The 20527-nt window shown below is 35.7% G+C and overlaps 1 protein-coding gene across 3 annotated transcripts in view; it reads right to left on the bottom strand.

Annotated features, from left to right (window-relative positions):
- Positions 1-20527, bottom strand: part of Taok1 (TAO kinase 1) — an 86470-nt gene that overhangs the window by 32010 nt on the left and 33933 nt on the right. For all 3 annotated transcript variants that reach the window (XM_041664401.1, XM_041664403.1, XM_041664404.1), the window contains 7 exons: positions 14604-14705; positions 13775-13820; positions 11788-11884; positions 10102-10215; positions 8632-8723; positions 2677-2770; positions 585-666 (listed from right to left, as the gene is read on the bottom strand). In XM_041664401.1, the coding sequence (XP_041520335.1) occupies positions 585-666; positions 2677-2770; positions 8632-8723; positions 10102-10215; positions 11788-11884; positions 13775-13820; positions 14604-14705 (627 nt within the window). The remainder of the gene's footprint in view (positions 1-584; positions 667-2676; positions 2771-8631; positions 8724-10101; positions 10216-11787; positions 11885-13774; positions 13821-14603; positions 14706-20527) is intronic.

Genomic DNA, 20527 nt, shown 5'->3' with positions numbered 1-20527 from the left:
ACATGTTTCAAGAGATAATTATATAAAAATATTAGTATTTTTAGCAGAGTGGGTGGTTCATATCAGCACTTAGGAGGCAGAGGCAGGGGGATCTCTGAACTCAAGGCCTGGTGTCTATATGGTAATTTCCAGGACAGTCACAGCTATAGAGTTGAGACACTATCTCATAAAGCAAAAATTAATATTTAAATAGCCTGGGGAAAATAGCTGAATAACAGTACATGCTTAATATGTAGTCCCATTCTAGTGCCAGCACTGGAAAACAACAACAACAACAAAAACTTTAAATTGTTGTTTTAGAACTACAAAGCCTTGATTACATGTGTTTATTATTTATGAAGGGGGAACACAACACAAACATGTATGCTGAAATTAGTTCTCGCCTTTCAACCATGTGGATTTCAGGGATTCAATGCAAGTTCTTAGCACTGGAAAAAAGTGCCCGTACTGAGCTACCTCACTGGCCCCAAATTTCATATTTTATTGAAAACTAATATAGTTAATCCTGATTGAGAAAAAAAACCAACAAAGCAATTTTAAATAGTTTTCTAAGGGTTAAAGATAATAGAGTTTTATAAACTGACCTTTAAAAGTTCCTCTGATGTAGGGCGATCTTGAGGGATTTTCTGGAGGCAAGAATCTACAAAGTTGCGAAAATAATCAGACCTATTGTAAAGAAAGTATCAAGTGAACATATTGCTATTTCCTTTAAAAACACATCCAAAAGGCTTAAGCCTACTCACGGGAGGAAGAATGGAAAAGAAATGATAATATAATTTTATCTATTCAAGGTGATCCAAAGCAACCAATTACTGTTAAAATTTTCCAAAAATAGACTAACACAGAACATTTAAAAATCCTAGGCTGGGGGTAGTGCCATGGCAGACTGTATACTTAGCTAGAAAAAATCCTGTTTCACAGATTTATCTATCAGAAATCACTCAATATTGAGTCAAAAGGAACAAAGGCCATCCAGGGTTTTTCTCCATTCAAATACCAGACTCCTCCCTTTAATTATCTTTTTATTTGTACTTTGGATTGTTTTCTATAGAACATGTTTAGAATATAACTCTTATTCCCTCTGGAGAAGAACATTTTGTTTGTTTAGTTTTTCAAGACAGATCTTTTCAGTAGTTCTGAAACTCACTCTGTAGACCAGGAGAAAAGAGCATTTTTAAACACCTGAGCAATTGCTGACCCTGACCAAAAGGATAAGGCTTCTATTAAAAATCTAGAAAACCAATAGATATATTTTTAAAATATTAAAAGCCTATAATGTGTCATTATAGTATTGTTCATGGGAGTTCAGTGATCATCCAATAATTATTCCATCAATGTTTATCCCCAATATTAAAATGGTAACGAATTTTGTTGTTGTTGTTTGTTTTTTGAGAAAGGGTTTCACACTATAGCCCAGGCTGGACTTGAACTTGAAGTAATCCTCCTGCCTCATCCTCCTAAAGGCAGGGATCACGGAAAATTGTTTTTCATTGTACAAGTGATCACAAGTTTACCTTACCTCTCAGAAGAGACCTCAGGCAGTGGGTTTTTATATAATGTTGGAACTGTTAAAGACTATGGAAACTTTCAGAGATAAAATAATATTTTGTATTAAGAAATGAACATGCCACTTTAGGGGAAAGAAGTGTAATGCTGACAAGGGTAATGGCTAATTCTATCAACTGAAGAGAATTTAGAATTACCACGGAAACACACCTGAGTGGATCTATGAGGGTGCTTCCAGGAAGGTACAACTGAGGAAGACCCACTCTGAATGTAGATGGCACCATCCCATGGGCTGTAGTCCAGGATGAATAAATAGGGCAAGGCAAACGGAGCTCCAGGATCAATCTCTATGCAATTCCTCACTGAAGACACAATGTATCAAGTTCCTACCACCATGCCTTCCCCATCATGATGGACTATATCCTTAAACTGTCATTTCTAATAACCTCTTCCTTAACTTGCCTTTTGTTACAGAAATGAGAAAAGTAACTAATGCACAATTTTTTTCAACTCATAACAATTCTAGTCTAAACTTGTTAATCTCTTCTCCACATACTACTTAATATGAAGTTTTATCAAGTCAAAGACTACACACCAGAAGAAAAATCAGAGAAATGAGAATAACATAGTTAGCTAGAGTGTTCCCAAGGTTTTAGATAAACTAACAATTTTGAAAGAAAAAAAAAATCATACCATCTTACCTATGTCTTTTATAATGTAAATGATAATCTATCAAATAATTATCACAACAGGTTATAACAATCTATACATTTTGTTGTAAAAATTAATGCTTAAAAACACTATTAAATTATTAGGATTAGGGGCTGGAGAGATGGCTCAGAGGTTAAGAGCATTGCCTGCTCTTCCAAAGGTCCTGAGTTCAATTCCCAGCAACCACATGGTGGCTCACAACCATCTGTAATGGGGTCTGGTGCCCTCTTCTGGCCTGTAGGCATATACACAGACAGAATATGATATACATAATAAATAAATATTTTTCAAAAAATTATTAGGATTATTTGTGCTCCAAAAATTTAATGAAAAAGTAAACCTACTTATTTTTCAAGTAGTACATTTACTTACATAAAATTGAATCATATTGATAACAATTTATATTTTATCAATATTTACAAAATTTTCAAAACGTTAATCAATGGTGGGAATACTCACCATTCATTAGACTGTAGTGTAGGGGATTCATTTTGGGCTATGTGATATAAGGCACTCATTGCATTCATATTAAATAAAGGAGGCTTTCTCTCCGCTATGAAAGAGAAGAAACCCTTTTGTTAAAATATGAATATATAAGAATAGTAAAATGTTGATCAAATTTTTGATTAAATTTTAAAGAACACACTTTGAAAACAACTTTAAGCTTAATTAAAAAAATTGTAGAAAGACCTTTTTTATTTAGTTGTTTTGGAAGCCAGAGTTTCTCTGTGTAACAGCCCTGACTGTCCTAGAACTCACTTTGTAGACCAGGCCGACCTCGAACTTGTAGGGAACCACCTGCATCTGCCTCCCACATGCTGGGATTAAAAACATCCACCACCACCGCCCGGCTATTTATTATTTTTATGTATATGAGCGATCTGTCTTCAGGAACACCAGAACACCTGGCCACAAAGAACTTCTCTTTAAAAATATGAATGTATATATATATATATATATATATATGTATCTATTTATTTATTTTTGTTGTGGTTTGGGTTTTTTTGTTTGTTTGTTTTTGAGATGGTTTCTCTGTAGCTTTGGAGCCTGTCCTGGAATTCTTTAGACCAGACTGGCCTTGAACTTAGAGACCCGTCCACCTGCCTCTGACTCCAGAGTACTGGGATTACAGGCTTGCACCATCACTGCCTGGTTATTTATTTATTTTATGTATATGAGTGATCCGTCTTCACAAACACCAGAAGAAGACATCAGATCCCATTACAGATAGCTGTGAGCCACCATGTGGGTGCTAGGAATAGAACTCAGGTACTCTGGAAGAGCAACTTTAACAGCTGTGCAGTTTTTTCAGCTCCTACAAAGAACTTTTAAATGTGACTCAATTGAGATAAACTGCTTGCTCTGATGGTCCACCATCCCTAAATACTTGAATATATATAAGAACATTTTCATAAAAACCACATGATATGCATTAAATTGTGCCACTCAATGGTGTTAGAGTCACCTGATAGCAAACTCCATTGAAGTTTGGTTCCAAAACCCTAATCAATATTGCCATATGTAGTTTTAATCATCTGTGTCTGTCAAGGAATCAGACCACTACATCGAGTCTTCAAATTCAGACAGAAAACTGTTCATATTTTCGTATCATTTTTGGGGATACACATGGTTATACACACCTTTGCATATGGATCAGTGTGTTCCTTTATTGCCCTAACACAGGGATTTCTTTTTTTGTTTTGTTTTGCAAGCCTGGTTTCTTTGTGTAGCCTTGGCTGTCCTGGAACTCACTCTGTAGACCAGACTGGCCTCAAACTCACAGAGATTCGCTTGTATCTGCCTCCTGTGTGCTGAGATTTGTACTCTGGCCATATTTACAAAGCAAGTGTCCTATTCACATCTCCCCTGGCCCTCATTTTCTTTTATTTTTGCTGCTATTTTAAAATTATTTGTTTGAGTCTGCATAGGGTATGTATATAAGAAACCAGGAGAGGATGTCAGATCCCCTAGAGTAGTATGAGTACTTTAAACTGTTAGTGCATCTGTTTAGTCCCCTACATAATCTTTAATAATCAATATTAATTGTTATTTCTCATTCACAGCCCCTATCTTTGATCTTACTTTTTAGACAATGTCTCACACTATAGACCAGGCTAACCGGAACTCGCTACATGGCCAGACTAGCTCCAAACCATGGTGATTCACCTACCGTCAGTTTCCTAAATCTTAGATTTATAAATGTGATCTATCACACCTGGTTTCTCTCGTTCCTAATATTAGAAATTTGTATCTTTTTTCTAACCAAAATGAAAAAAGGTTTATCAATTTTAATGACTTTCATAAGTAGCCAGATTTTAGTTTCAATGATGTTTTCTATTTTTCAATTTTCTGCTTAACTGGGGTTTTTTTTTTTTTTTTTTGGTTTTTCGAGACAGGGTTTCTCTGTGGATTTGGAGCCTGTCCTGGAACTAGCTCTGTAGATTAACTGAGTTTTTATTTTGATCTTACTTTATTATTCTGTTATTTGTTTATCATGAGTTCAGATGTTTCTAAAAGGTGAAATTGCTCAGTGGGTGAAAGCACTTGCCACCATGCCTGATAACCTGAATTCAATCCACCAAAACCCACATGATAGAAGGAAAAAGAAATGACTCCCTGAGTTGTAGACAGCCATTGACACCAGAAGAGGGTGTTAGATTCCCTGGCAGTGGAGTTATAGGCAATTGTGAACCACCTGATAATAATGATGAGAACTAAAGTCTGGTTCTCTGCAAAAGCAGCAAGGGCTCTTTAGAGCTAAGTCATCTCTCTGGCCCATTTTTACATCTTTTTTTTTTAATTTTTATTTATTATGTATATAGTGTTCTGGGCACCAGATATCATTATAGATGGGTGTGAGCCATCATGTGGTTGCTGGGAATTGAACTCAGGACCTCTGGAACAGCAGTCAGTTCTCTTAACCTCTGAGCCATCTCTCCAGCCCCCCATTTTTACATCTTTTCAACAGACAGAATTAAAGGACACATGCAAAAACTTAACAGACACATATAACACATTTCTTTCTACATTATTAAAAATAATAGCCAGGTGTAGTAGTGCAAGCCTTTAGTCTCAGCACTCAGGAGGCAGAGTCAGCAGCCTGGTATACATAGTGAACTTCAAAACAGTCTGCTACATGAGACCCTGCCTCAAAAAAAAATCAAAATCAAAAACAAAAGAAAAAAACAAAGAATAATTCAGCATTTCATCTCTAATTTCAATCCAAAACCACAGTATTTGCTACACTGTACTTTAACAATGGCAAATATTATTCCTACTACCTCCTCCCTTGCCTTTCACCCGATTTTAGTCTTCTTCTGCAGTGCAGGCTTACCTAGACTTCATGGCAATCCTTTTATTTCAGTCTCCCAAGTGCTGTGATTATAGGCATGAATCATCATACTGAGACTTTACTGTTTATTTGATAATCTGCTTTTGTGTGTAACCAAGGCAGTATTTCTGCTGTCACTCTCTGCCAATGCCCTATTCCAAACAGTGAGAATAACTTTTTGGTTTCTGACATCTCAGGCAAACCAAGTCTCTTCTCTGCAGTGAGGAATGCCTCATTAGGGTAAGTTCCCATCATTTTTATTTGGCTATACTAGGTTATCCCAAATATGGATTGCTTCTATAAACACTAACTCTCTTCCCTACCTTCCTTGATCTCTAATAACTCTTAAGTCATCTCCAGAAATGAATGCTTTACTAACTCTACAAGACCTTTTAATCTCCACACTGAACCTTCCTCTCGCACACATACTCCTTATCCATTTCTAATTTCATACTATGTTACAGGAACTCACTACTACACTCAAATCTGACATCCACTTTAGGTTAGCACAGTTGGTTCACTGGCTAACAGGTTATCTATATTCTACCTCACATAGTAGTTTGAAGAATACTATAGGAAACCAGGCAGTGGAGGTATACACCTTTAATCCCAGCACTTGGGCAGAAGAGGTAGGCGGATCTCTGAGTTCCAGCCTAGGCTACAAAGTAAGTTCCAGGACAGTCAGGAATACACAGAGAAACACAATCTAGAAACAAAGGGGTTGAGGGACAAGAACTATAGGGAAAGAGAAAAGGAATACTGAAGATATTTGGAATGAATGGAAGAATAATATCCATTTCTGTTATTACTAAGGTCTTCAATTAGGTAGATTCAGCTGACCTCTATTCTCATCTCTTCTAGGTTTTATAGTTCAGGAGAGGTGCAAACTTCCTTATATAGTTGTGGATGACTTTGAATTTCTAACCATTCTGCCTCATTCTTAGTTTTATATGGTTCAGGGGAATCAAACCCCGGGTTTCACTTAGGTAGAGTGAATCTACCAACAGAGCTGTATCTCTAGCCCTTCAAACAGACAATTTTAGTCTAATTTTTTTTTCTTTTTTGATGAACATGGTGCTTCACACCTTTAATCCCAGTATTCTGGAGGCAGAGGCAGGCAGATCTCTGTGATCTATCTCAGCCAGCCTAGTCTATATATATTTTTATAGAGCCAAGATTTTTTGAAATCCAGTGTATCCCTATGCAGCATTGACTGACTTGGACATCACTATGTAGGTCAAATAAAGATTCTCCTAAACCTTCTACCCAAATGCTGGCATTACCATATGTGTCATCAGGACTTGTCTCGATCTCCTTTCTTTCTTTTCTTTTCTTTTTCTTTTTTTCTTTTTTTTTTTTGATAAAGAATCTCTTGTAGACCAGGCTGCACTCTAAATCATCATGTAGCTCCTGACTCTCCTGAGTTATGGGATTATAGGCATATGCTATCATGCTTGGTCTCTAGGCTACTGGTACCAAACACAAGGCTTCATGAATACGTACACTACACCAACCAAACTATACCACCAACTTCTCACATTCTTATAAACTATCTAAATTTCATTTAAACAAAAGAATTATTTTTTAAAAGACAGGCTCTCACTATGTGGCCCTGGTTGCCTGGAACTCTTACTATGTAGACCAAGAAGGTCTCAAACTCAGAAATATGCCTGCCTGTCTTTTTTTTTTTTAATATCTATTTATTTATTTATTATGTATACAATATTCTGTCTGTATGCCTGAAGGCCAGAAGAGGGAGCCAGACCTCTTTACAGATGGTTGTAAGCCACCATGTGGTTGCTGGGAATTGAACTCAGGACCTTTGGAAGAGCAGGCAATGCTCTTAACCACTGAGCCATCTCTCCAGCCCTGCCTGCCTGTCTTCTATTCTCCAGTGCTGGATAATAAAGGCATGGTGGCATACGCCTGGCCAAATTTATTTTCTTAATTTCAGAGGTCTTAACATTTATTATTGTGCATGTATGTTTTCCCAATTCTAACCCACACTACATACCTATATCACTATGGTTCCACTTGAATAAAGTCTGGCTTACTGTCTTTTGCAGGTCTTACTAAATTTCCCAGGCTACTTTGAATTCCCTCTTTTGTCAGGAAGACCTTGAATTTGTAATCCTCCACCATAACAGGAGTCAAGGCCTACCCAAAAGGGCAGTTTGGACATCTAATTTCTAAATTTAAAAGTAACTAACTTGCAGGACAGTGGTGGCACACACCTTAATCCCAGCACTCAAGAAGGCAGAGGCAGGCAGATCTCTGAGTTTGAAGGCAGCCTGGTCTACAAAGAGAGTTCTACTGCTATTGTTACACAGAGAAACTCTGTCTCAAAAAAAAAAGTAACATATATAGTAATGAATGATTCATAAATGACTAAGAAACATTCTGTGGAAAGAAAATATAGTAATAGTTGGTACATTGTAAGTGTTAAACAAACATTAATGTCAGACAGATATTTAAGACAACAGTGAAAAGTTATTTTTGAACTAATAGCAAATATATTTTATCCAATATATATTAGGTTAACATAGAAATTACCAGATGATCAAAGTAAAAGTTTTAAATGATTTATTTTTTCCCCCTTAAATTTGAGGCTGAAGAGATGGCTCAAGAGTTAAGAGAACTGCCTGTTCTTCCTGAAAACCTGAGTTCAATTCCTAGCACCTACATAGAGGTTCAGAACCATCGGTAATTACAGTCCCAAGGATCCAACATACTCTCTTCTGGTCTCCCTGGATACCAGATACCAGGCACATGCATGGAACTCACGCATTCAGGCAGAGAAAAATACCTATACACATATAAAACCAATTATTTTTCAAAAAATTGAGATCTCAGACAAAAATCTAATTTAATATGGTAACTGAAAAAACTGGCTCAAAACTTAATTCAGGTAGGTGTGGTGGCTCACTTTTAATCTTAGCACTCAGGAAGCAGAGACAGGGGGATCTTTGTGAGTTTAAAGCCACTCTGGTCTACATAGCAAGTTATAGAACAATCGTGGGGGCTTCACAGTGAGATTCAAAAAAAAAAAAAATTAATCCCTAGTAATAAAAAACAATACTTACCTAATTCAATACATGTTATTCCAAGAGACCATACATCAACTTTACCATCATATTGTCCTTCATCCATGGCTAAAATTACTTCTGGGGCCATCCTAAAACATACAATATTCAATTCAACAAAACTTTGAGAATATAAGCTCCATCAACATAAATAACATTGGATTGAACTCCAGTCAATATATGTAAACAAAAAATTTTTACAAGGGGAAACAAATTAGAAGTTGTGATGCATGTATTTAGCAATGCTCAGAAAACATGATACTCATTCTCGCCATCTGTCATGATCATTCAACAACATTCCAACAGGAAAATCCCAAAGTAAGCTCTCAGAATTTCATTACAAAATTCTAATACTTGTCTGAAATATTGATGTTTGCCATGGGCAACACTGTCAGTTGTTTTACCTGAAATGAAAAGGCAGGCACAGGCCTGGCCATAAAATTGTATCCTGACCCTTTAATGTTTTAGAAACTGGACAGTCACAAATGTCTAATATGCTTTTGACACTTTACATTCCAGAGCAATATACCATTTAATCAAGTCTTTCTTTTATTTATTTTTTAAAATATTTATGTATGTATGTATGTATGTATGTATTGTGTATACAATATTCTGTCTGTGTGTATGGCCAGAAGAGGGCACCAGACCCCATTACAGATGGTTGTGAGCCACCATGTGGTTGTCGGGAATTGAACTCAGGACCTTTGGAAGAGCAGGCAATACTCTTAACCTCTAAGCCATCTCTCCAGCCCCAAGTCTTTCTTTTATAAAATAAGAGAGATTTCAAAGACAGATTAGAAACAAAACAAAACAGGATGATGTGAAAAGAGGTACTTTTAAGTTGACACATGGAAGTTTAAATATCTGAAAATATATTTCCTTCAAATTTTCACTGACAGATACATATAAAATTATTCAAAGACCAAAGCAGATATTACCTAGAATTTCAAGAGAAAATATCTGGGGTAGAAAGTAGAGAAGGCAGAATTAACCATGTGATAAAGGTTACTGGGCTGGGTAATTAGGAAGAAAAACCTCATCACACTTCTATTTTTTTGGACATCTGAAATTCCTCATGCAGAAAATTCAAAATAGCAAAACCCCTCCAAATCACCTACCAGTCTAAGTAGTAATACAAAGTAAATTTGCTCTCATAAAACAGAAGGAAGAGGAGCCTGGTGGTGGTCTTTAATCCCAGCACTCAGGAGGCAGAGGCAGGCATGATCTCTGTGAGTGCAAGGCCAGCCTGGGCTACAAGAGCTAGTTCCAGGACAGGCTCCAAAGCTACAGAGAAACCTTGTCTCGGGGAGGGGGAAAAAAAAAACCCAGAAGGAAGAGGATCAGGGATGCACATCATCCTCAATTAAAGTCCAACATGATAGCATATTTTCAAGAAAATGATATTATAGAAAGTATAAAATACTGCTTATTTTAATTATGAGCACCAATAGCAGATAAGACCATTCTTACCAATATGGCGTTCCCACAAAAGAATTGGCAGGGGAAGCCATGGAAGCAGATCCAAAGTCAGCAAGTTTCACCTGGCCTGGTTCTGTCAGAAGGATATTTCCTGCTTTGATATCTCTGGTTTAGGAAACACAGAAAATTAGTTAACTTCCCTTCAATAGACTGTGTTAGAAATTATTTTTAAAATGTAAGATAGCAAAAAGGAAATAAAAAACAAGTATTGCAATAATTTTGATTTGTGATAATAAAATTATTAATAAATTGTGATAACAAAATTTTGTAACAACAAAAACAGAATTCAAGTAAAAATGTAGTTAATAATTAGGAGAATAGTTAACAAAACAAAAAAAGTCAGGCAATTGTATTACACTGCGTGTGTTTGAGTTTATGTATCAGTATGACCAATGGCTTTGAAAATATAATTTAATAATCCTTTCATCATTTTATAAGATTTCTAATATCCCTTTTAACAGTTTTCTTCTCTATCCTGTTTTTCTTATTTTTTTTGAGACAGCCCTAGCTGTCCTGTAACTCACCACTACCTAGCTTTAACACTTTTCTTTAAAAAAGGAAAAAGAGTAAAGAACCTTATATTCCAAACTGGGTTTGTACCAAAAGGATTATCCCCTTCTCAAGCTTTTACACAGTTCCCAATTAAACATGGAATGAAAACTGAAGCACACATATAATACACTATCAATGGCCCCAAATACAGTATCCAAATTAAGCTATAAGAATGTTTACACAAAAGGAATACATGTTCCATGGATGCTAAAATACATACTTAACATTTTAAAACTTAGAAAAAACAAATTTACAAGACTTACTGATTCTTGTTATAGTACATGTAATAGCGAGTATACTATAATACACTTTTATGTGTGTTTTTGCTTTTTAAATGGGAAAGTACTTTCTCCCTGCCCACTGTGATGTGATTATGTGTGTGTTTTTGGGTGTATGGTAATGTGGATTAAATTCTAAGCCTTATGCATAGTGAGGTATTTTTGCAGACGAGAAAATTTATTCCAATTCTGCCAATGGCTGACTTGCTACCATATGAATTTCTCTTGGATTTCACCTACCCTCATCTAAAAATAATGACAATCCATTATTTTTAAATAAAAGGATGTACCGCATAGTTTAATAGTTACTGACAGAATCACATAATATTTTAAATACTAATATCTATCTCAAACAGCCAAAACTAATAGCAGTGCTAAAAAAAAAAAAAAAAAAAGCATCGAAATGGTTTTTGTCCATGTCACAGAATCAATGGAACAAACCTGCAATTTATTAGTTATCAGGAAAAAAAAGATCACTAAGTTCATACTCTATTTGCCTTTGCAATCTTAGGGAAATTGTAGTCACAAATTAAAGTATCAATTATACAAAAAGAAAGACTCTGTGATTCCTAATACCCCTTCCAGTTTACACATTAGGTAATTCTACAATTAAGTTTCATAAAATACATATGCTTTAGGAAACATAGCAGGCAAAAATTAAAATTATCCTAAAGAAACATACATATACTATGTTCTTTCTAATATGTAAACAGTCTAAATAGTGTTGAGTTTATAGGCAATTCTTTTTGGCTGAAGTAAACAAAAATTCCAGAGACACTGAACTATGGGGTGATAAATTCAATAAACCACTTGCTTGTCAATATATGGTAATTTTCAAATCACTTACCTATGGATCATGGTATGAGAATGTAAATAAGCTAATCCCTGGAGAGCACCATGTGTAATTGCTGCTATTTCCACTTCTTGTAATGGCTTTTTATGAACTAAGAAAAGAAAATGTATTTGAAAGTAATCACATAGAATATTCTTGTTTAAAAATATATACAGGGATAACAAGACAGGTTAATGAGTAAATGTGTAAGCCTGTGGATCTGAGTTCAATTCCCTAAACCTACCTACCCACTAGAAGAAGAGTTGTCAAGTTGTCCTCTGGCTTTCACATATACACTGTGGTGCACATGCACATAAATACAAACAAACCCATATAAAATAATTAAAAAAAAAACCTTTTTAAATGAATATACAAATTGACACACTGGTTTGTTTGTTTGTTTGTCTGTTTTCCTAGACAGGGGTTCTCTGTATAGCCCTAGCTGTCCTGGAACTTGCTCTGTAGACCAGGCTGGCTTCAAATTCATAGAAATCCTTTTGTCTCTGCCTCCCAAGTGCTCAGATTAAAGGCATGTGCCACTACTGCCCAGCTGACACATTGGTATTGTAGTGACTATGTGTATAATATGTGTGTGTATCATAGTTTATGTATGGAGGTCAAAGGAAACCACTGATCCTCACCTCCTACCTTGTTTGAGGCAGTCTCTTTAGTATTTGCTGTCCACATATGCCAGGCTATCTAGGCCACAAGCCTCTAAGGATTTTCCTGTCTCTACCTCTATCTCCCTGTGGAGCACTGTAATTACTGAGGCACACAACATGCCTAACTTTACTTGTGTTCTGAAGATTTGAACTTAGTCTTAATATTTGTGCAGCAATTGCTTTACTCACTGAGCTATCTCAATTTTTGAAAAACAGGCATTTAGCAGGAGACAATTTCCATGGTGATAAAACAAGACCAATAAACTATAGCTAGAATACACTTACGGCAAGAGTTAACAATAGACAATCAACTGTTCCTCTAAACTTAACAATACCCAACAATTAACCTGATGACTTTATTAACATAACAGATCAAATAGAGGAAAAAGAATCTTTTTAATGCATAGAAAGTTTCAAAGAGAAAAATCTGCCTACTTTGTAAGGATAGCAAATTTCATATGAAGAAAAAGAAAAAGACAAGGGATAATATACTTTCTGCAAAATTTTATATTTATTTAGTATTAATATTGTTTAAATAAACTCTAACTGAATTGTTTTGTTTGATTGATTTGGTATTTGAAACAGGATGTCTCTATATAGCTCTGGCTCTTCTGAAACTAACTTGTTATGTATGTAGATCAGGGGCTGGCTTCAAACTCAGATACATCTGCCTCTGTCGCCCAAGTTCTGGAATTAAAGAAGTACACAACCACCTCTAGGACCAAATTGCTATTTTACTCTAAAACTTTAATAAACAATGATCAAGGTCAGGAATGGTGGCACATGTTTTTAATCAAATCAGGCAGGATATAGAAGCCTGGTCTACATAGCGAGTTCCAGGACCTCCAAGGGCTCCTTAAAGAGATCATGTTTCAAAATTTATTTATTTTATTTATTCACTCATCAATTCATTCATTTATTCATTTATCTACATATGTTTTTTAGAGACAGGGTTTTTGTGTAGCCCAGGCAGTTCTGGAATTCACTCTGTAGGCCAGGCTAGACTCAAAATCAGAGATCCACATGCTTCTGTCTCTTGAGTGTTAGAATTAAAGATATGTACCACAATAGCCTGACTTTAAAATTAAACAACCAGGGGGCTGGAGAGATGGCTCAGTGGTTAAGAGCACTGGCTGCTCTTCCAGAGGTCCTGAGTTCAATTCCCAGCAACCACATGGTGGCTCACAGCCATCTGTAATGAGATCTGGCGCCCTCTTCTGCCATGCAGACATACATGGAGGCAGAATGTTGTATGCATAATAAATAAATAAAATCTTTAAAAAAAAAAAGACTTAAAAAAAAATTAAACAACCAAAAATCAATAATCAAAGTTAGTTTACCTTCTAGCAAATCTGAAGCAGATCCCAAACAATATTCCATTACAAGCTGCATGGGTAGAAAAATTATTAAATGCATTAAAATACATTATAAAAACTTAGTCTATGAGATAAATATGAAGTCAAGAAGACAGTATAAAGTAAAATAAACTTGAGCTATCATCCACATTTACAATACAGTTATATACTTAGCAATCTGTTAAACTAAGCTAATGAATGATTCAGGCATGGTGACACCAGTGATCTCAGTAGTTGGGATGCCAAGGCAAAAAATATGAGGCCACATAGCAACACTGTTTCTTTAAACTATTAAATAAAATTTAAGCCAATGATAACACTTGTCTTCTAATAATGTTAACATGAAACCAATTATATAAGCTGTGTATTATTTCTTATATAAATAAATTTATAATTATATATAATTACATCTATAATACTATTCCTATACACAATGTCACAATTCTCTATGTTAAGTGTTATTCAACTATGGAATTATGTCACCTCAAATTTCATCAGGATATATCAAAACTTCACAAGGATCTTTGTACTTAAATGTATTAACACACATTTACACCAATAAGGTATGTTCACTTCCATTCTCAAATAAATGGTACTACTCTTTAGATGCTGAGTTGGTACTTCTGAAGTTATGAATAAACTCTGGAGAAGTCTTTATCTGTTAAAAGTTGCAAGAATACTGTTCTTCCTCTCCTAGGATGAACTAACAATTCAAGTATAAAGCATGTCTTCATATAACCAGTCTGAGACATTAAGTTATGCTAAATCAAAAGAAACTAATTTAATTTACAACAGGAAGAGAACAAATACCAACCCATGCAGTGTGTTCCCGTAAATAGCAGCCTTTATATTCTATACTGTTGGGATGTTTTATTCTTTGTAGAAACTTGACTTCCTTAATAATATCCTGCCATTTCTATGTAGAGGGAGAAAAAAAGGAACAGAAGGAAGAATTACGAACAGCTGATTTTTCTTTGAAAAATACATAAGAAGTAATTACTATATTTAAAAAGGTAAGAAGAACAAACAACTTTATGATCTATACCAGAAATGTCAAAATAAAGTTTAAAAGATCTGTACTCAGACCATTAATTTAGTTATATAAGATACAAGACATTTAAGGACAAATTTCAGCTTAATAATATTCACAATCAATGAGTCCTACTATGTTTTATAGTAGGCTAGTGAGATGATTCTGAAGTCAAAAGCACTTGTTACTCTTCTAGAAAACCTGAGTTCAATTCTTAGTACACACATGGCAGTTTATCCATTTATAGTGGTCCATCCTTTTCTGGCCTCTAAAAGTACCAGGCACACACAAGGTATACAAACATACACAAATACATATAAAATAAAAAATCTTAAATCAAACAATCAAGCACATTGACAAAAATAAAACACACATGGGTTTTCTTTCCCTCAGAAGTCAATCTTTTTATTTTCTTTAAATAAAATTATTTTTAAATGATTAATTAAAGTTAATTTTATTAATTTCTTGAACATTTCATAGAATGTATTGTGATCATATTCATCACCTTACTTTGGACATTCCACATTCACCCCACCTACTTACCCACCCAATTTTGTTTTCCCTCTCTTTTTTGCTTTAAAGCTAATCCAGTTGGGCAGTGGTGGCACACATCTTTAATCCCAACACTTGGGAGCCAGTGGCAGGTGAATGTCTGAGTTGGAGGGCGACCTGGTCTACAGAGCGAGTTTCAGGACAGCCAAGACTACACCGAGAAACCATGTCTTGAAAAACCAATACAATAAAACAAAATCAATTTTTTGAAAACAAAAGTTCAATTTGTGCTGTCCAAATACTTTTGAGTGTTAGACCTGCACTACCTACCAGGGGTCACACCCTTAAAGAAAACTGACTCTTCCACCAGCAGCATTCAATTGTTACCACTTTCTTCTGGACTCCCTGAACACCAGGCACATACATGGGGCACAGAAATACATGTGGGCAAACTACCCATATATATAAAATAACAAGAAAATGCTAGAATAACTATGTATTAAAGGTAACAGAAAAAAGGGAATATAATAATGATTTTCCTACATATTCTACTGATTTCTTTCTCTCACAAGTATCATGAAATATAGAAAACATTTAGGGCAACATCCTTAACTCCTCCTTTATTTGTGTGTGTGTGTGTGTGTGTGTGTGTGTGTACACATGTCCATATGTGAGTGCAGGTACAGCCATGCCACGGTACATGTGCAGAGATCAATAGTCAACAAGAGAATGTTTTGGGAAACAGGGCCTGCTCTTTGTTCTTCTTTGCTGTACATGCCAGGTCAACTGTGCAATCAGATTCTGCAGATTCTGTCTTCACTTCCTATCTCATGAAAGCACTGGGATTACAGACAGGTACCTAGCTTTTATGTGGGTCCAGGGGAGTCAAATTCAGGTATTCACACTTATGTGGCAAGTACTTTACACACTGAGACAACCATCCAGTCCCTACACATATTACTTGTGTGTGCACACACATGTGTATATTGCTGGGGAATGAAAATAGGGCCACAAACATGCTGGGCAAATGCTCTATTACTGACCTAAATTTCCAGACCTACATAATTACTCTTATGAAGCAAATCAGTAAACTTTAAAAATAAAAGTCTGTACGTTCAATAAGCCATTCCACAAGTTCAATAAATACCGTATAAAGACCAATCTGTTTGGAGTTCTTGTTTTAGTCAATCTATTAGTTATAAAGTTGATTTAACACAACAGTAAATAAAATTATGCTTCAAAGAAATATCAGTTTTTAGATACCAAAATGACAGAAAGATATAATAGTATTACCATACCCTTAGCTCAATAATCATCAAACCAAGATTTACCACAAAACAGATTCAAAACAAATAGGACAGATTCAACGCAATGCCCATCAAAATACCATCAACATTATTCAAAAACCTCGAAAGAATGGTACTCAGCTTCATATGGAAAAGCAAAAAACCCAGGATAGCCAAAACAATCCTGTACAATAAAAGAACTTCTGGAGGCATCACAATCCCTGACTTCAAACTCTACTACAGAGCTACAGTACTGAAAACAGCCTGGTATTGGTATAAAAACAGACAGGAGAACCAATGGAACTGAACAGAAGACCCAGATACCAATCCACACATCTTTGAACACCTGATCTAAAAAAGCAAAAAATATCAAATGGAAAAAAAAAGCACATTTAATAAGTGGTGCTGGCATAAATGGTATCAACATGAAGAAGAATGAAAATAGACCCATATCTATCACCATGCACAAAACCCAAGTCCAAATGGATCAAAGACCTCAACATAAAGCCAGCCACACTGAACCTTATAGAAGAGAAAGTGGGAAGTACACTTGAATGCATTGGCACAGCGAACCACTTCCTAAATAGAACCCCAGCAGCATAGACACTGAGAGAAAAACAATTAATAAATGGAACCTCCTGAAACGGAAAACCTCTATAAAGCAAAGGACACAGTCAACAAGACAAAATGACAGCCTACAGAATGGGAAAAGATCTTCACTAACCCCACATCAGACAGAAGTCTGATATCCAAAATATACAAAGAACTCAAGAAATTGGACACCAAAAGATCACATAATCCAATTAAAAAAAAAAATGAAGTACAGACCTAAACAGAGAACTCTCAACAGAGGAATCTAAAATGGGTGAAAGACACTTAAGGAAATGTTCAACATCCTTAGCCATCAGAGAAAAGCAAATCAAAACAACTCTGAGAATCCATCTTACACCTAGAAGAATGGCTAAGATCGGCAGCTGGAAAGATGGCTCAAGAGGTTAAGAGCACTAGCTGCTCTTCCAAAGGTCCTGGGGCTGGAGAGATGGCTCAGCAGTTAAGAGCATTGCCTGCTCTTCCAAAGGTCCTGAGTTCAATTCCCAGCAACCACATGGCGGCTCACAACCATCTGTAATGAGATCTGGCGCCCTCTTCTGGCCTGCAGACATACACACAGACAGAACATTGTATACATAATAAATAAATTAAAAAAAAAAAAAAGAATGGCTAAGATCAAAAACCCTGATAACAACTTATGCTGGAGAGGTTGTGGGGAAAAGGGAACACTTTTGCATTGCTGGTGGGAATGCAAGCTGGTACAACCCCTTTGGATGTCAGTGTGGCGATTTCTCAGAAAATTAGGAAACAACCTTCCTCAAGACCCAGTAATACCACTTTTGGGTATATATCCAAAGGACGCTCAATTGTGCCACAAGGACATGTGCTCAACTATGTTCATATTAGCTTTGTTTGTCATAGCCAGAACCTGGAAACAACCTAAGTGCCCCTCGACCGAAGAATGGATAAGAAAAATGTGATACATTTACACAATGGAGTACTACACAGCAGAAAAAAAAAAGACATCTTGAAATTTGTAGGCAAATGAATGGATCTAGAAATCATCATATTGAGTGAGGTAACCCAGACACAGAAAGACAATTATCACATGTACTCACTCATACGCGGTTTTTAAACATAAAGCAAAGAAAACCAGCCAATAAACCACAATCCCAGAGAACTTAGACAAACAACAATGCGGACACTAAGAGAGACTTACATAGATCTAATCTACATGGGAAGTAGAAAGTAGAAAAAGACAAGATCTCCAGAGTAAATTGGGAGTATGAGGACCTTGGGGGAGGGTCAAAGGAGGGAGGGGAGAGGCAGGAAGGGGAGCAGAGAAAAATGTTGAGCTCAATAAATATCAATAAAAATAATAAAAATAAAAATAAAACAAATAGGAACTCAAGTCTTTGAAACAAATCCAGCAAGTTCCCTTCTAGACATATAACCAAAAGAAATTAAAACAAAAATCTACAGAAATATTGGTGCACTCCTGTTCATAGCAGTATTATTAACAAAAGACTGAAGGAACCCAGGTCCATTTGTAGGTTTGAAAAGAAATGTGAGAGCCAGGCGGTGGTGGCGCACGCCTTTAATCCCAGCACTCGGGAGGCAGAGGCAGGAAGATCTCTGGGAGTTCGAGGCCAGTCTGGTCTACAAGAGCTAGTTCCAGGACAGGCTCCAAAAAACTATGGAGAAACCCTTTCTCGAAAATCAAAAAAAAAGAAAAAAAGAAATGTGAGGTATGAATGCATGCAGAGATAGAAGTAACACATATACACACAATGGAATATTTCTTAGTCTCTTGAAAAGGAAAAAAATTTGGCGTGTCATACTATGTATGAACAATGAAAATACTGTGTGATATAAAATACATTAGTACCAAAGGGACAAATACTAAATGACTCTACTTGCAGGAATATCCAATCTGTAGCTCTATGGCTTCACAGGACAATATGTAGCTGAAGATGGCTATGAATGCAGTATAATACAGAACAGAAAACTTACTTAAAACTTTTCCTTAAAAAAAAAAAAAAAAAAACCAAAAAACCTTTTTTTCTCAATTTTTTTAAAAATTCAGTTGCACATCTTTCCAGCATGAACTCTATACATGACAATATACTACAGTGTCAAAGGTTAGAAATGCTTGGAAATGCCCCAATAGTTAACTTCATAAAAAACAGCAGAATTGTGGAAGCTAGCGGGTAGGTGTTTGAAAAAAAATTACCGTTGTTTTGGTGATACTGGGGTGGTCATGTGAACAGATAGCAACTACTTTATCACTAAACCAAATCTCATTCCATATTATGAGTACATGTCCCATGTCCCAAAATGAAAAAAATTCTAGCGTTGGTAATGGTTGAATGGCATGAATGTAAATAACACTACTGTGCCATCTACTTGAAAATGGTGTAACATAGCAAATTTTGCTGCAAGTGCTTTGTCACAACTAAAAAACTATTAGTTTGTTTTTAAATTAACAAACCTCAGAATCCTAATTTTTTTTTTTTCTGTCTTGTTTTTCTAGACAGGGATTCTTATGTAGCCCTGGCTGTCCTGGAACTCACTTTGTAGACTAGGCTGGCCTCAAACTCACAGAGATCCACCTGCCCCTGCCTCCCAAATGCAATTAAAAGTATGTGCCATCATGCCAGGCTCAGAATTCTAGATTTTAAAAGCACATTTTTTTTTATGAATCTGTAAATTACATAGGCCAAACATAATCTAGAAATAAGAATACTGGCAAGATAAAACAACTAATTCTCTTTTTCCTTTCTCAAATTATTACATATTATCTTTGGACAATTTTTTTAAAGATTTATTTATTTATTATATACATAGTGTTCTGTCTACATTATGCCTGCAAACCAGAAGAGGGCACCAGATCTCATTACAGATGGTTATGAGCCACCATGTGGTTGCTGGGAATTGAACTCAGGACCTTAGGGACCTTTGGAAGAGCAACCAATGCTTTTAACCTCTGAGCCATTTCTCCAGTCCCTTGGGATAAATTTTTAAAACAGCCATGAAATATTTTCTAAATTGTTTTTAAATAAAAGGTTATGTCCTATTAATTTACTGTCACATACATCTTTTTTTTAAATATTTATTTATTTATTATGTATACAATATTCTGTCTGTGTGCATGTCTGCAGGTCAGAAGAGGGCACCAGACCTCTTTACAGATGGTTGTGAGCCACCATGTGGTTGCCGGGAATTGAACTCAGGACCTTTGGAAGAGCAGGCAATGCTCTTAACCACTGAGCCATCTCTCCAGCCCCTGTCACATACATCTTAATTAGTATTTAGAAAACAAGATAAATACAGAATAATTATTAAACCACAGCTTAAAAAACTAAAAGCGTAAGACAT

This window comes from Microtus oregoni, unplaced genomic scaffold (genome assembly GCF_018167655.1).
Source record: "Microtus oregoni isolate MIOR12 unplaced genomic scaffold, Mior012 000015F_ref0000493, whole genome shotgun sequence".
Classification (NCBI taxonomy): domain Eukaryota; kingdom Metazoa; phylum Chordata; class Mammalia; order Rodentia; family Cricetidae; genus Microtus; species Microtus oregoni.
The sequence above is the reverse complement of the archived record's forward strand: the minus strand, read 5'-3'. Positions and strand labels throughout refer to the sequence as shown.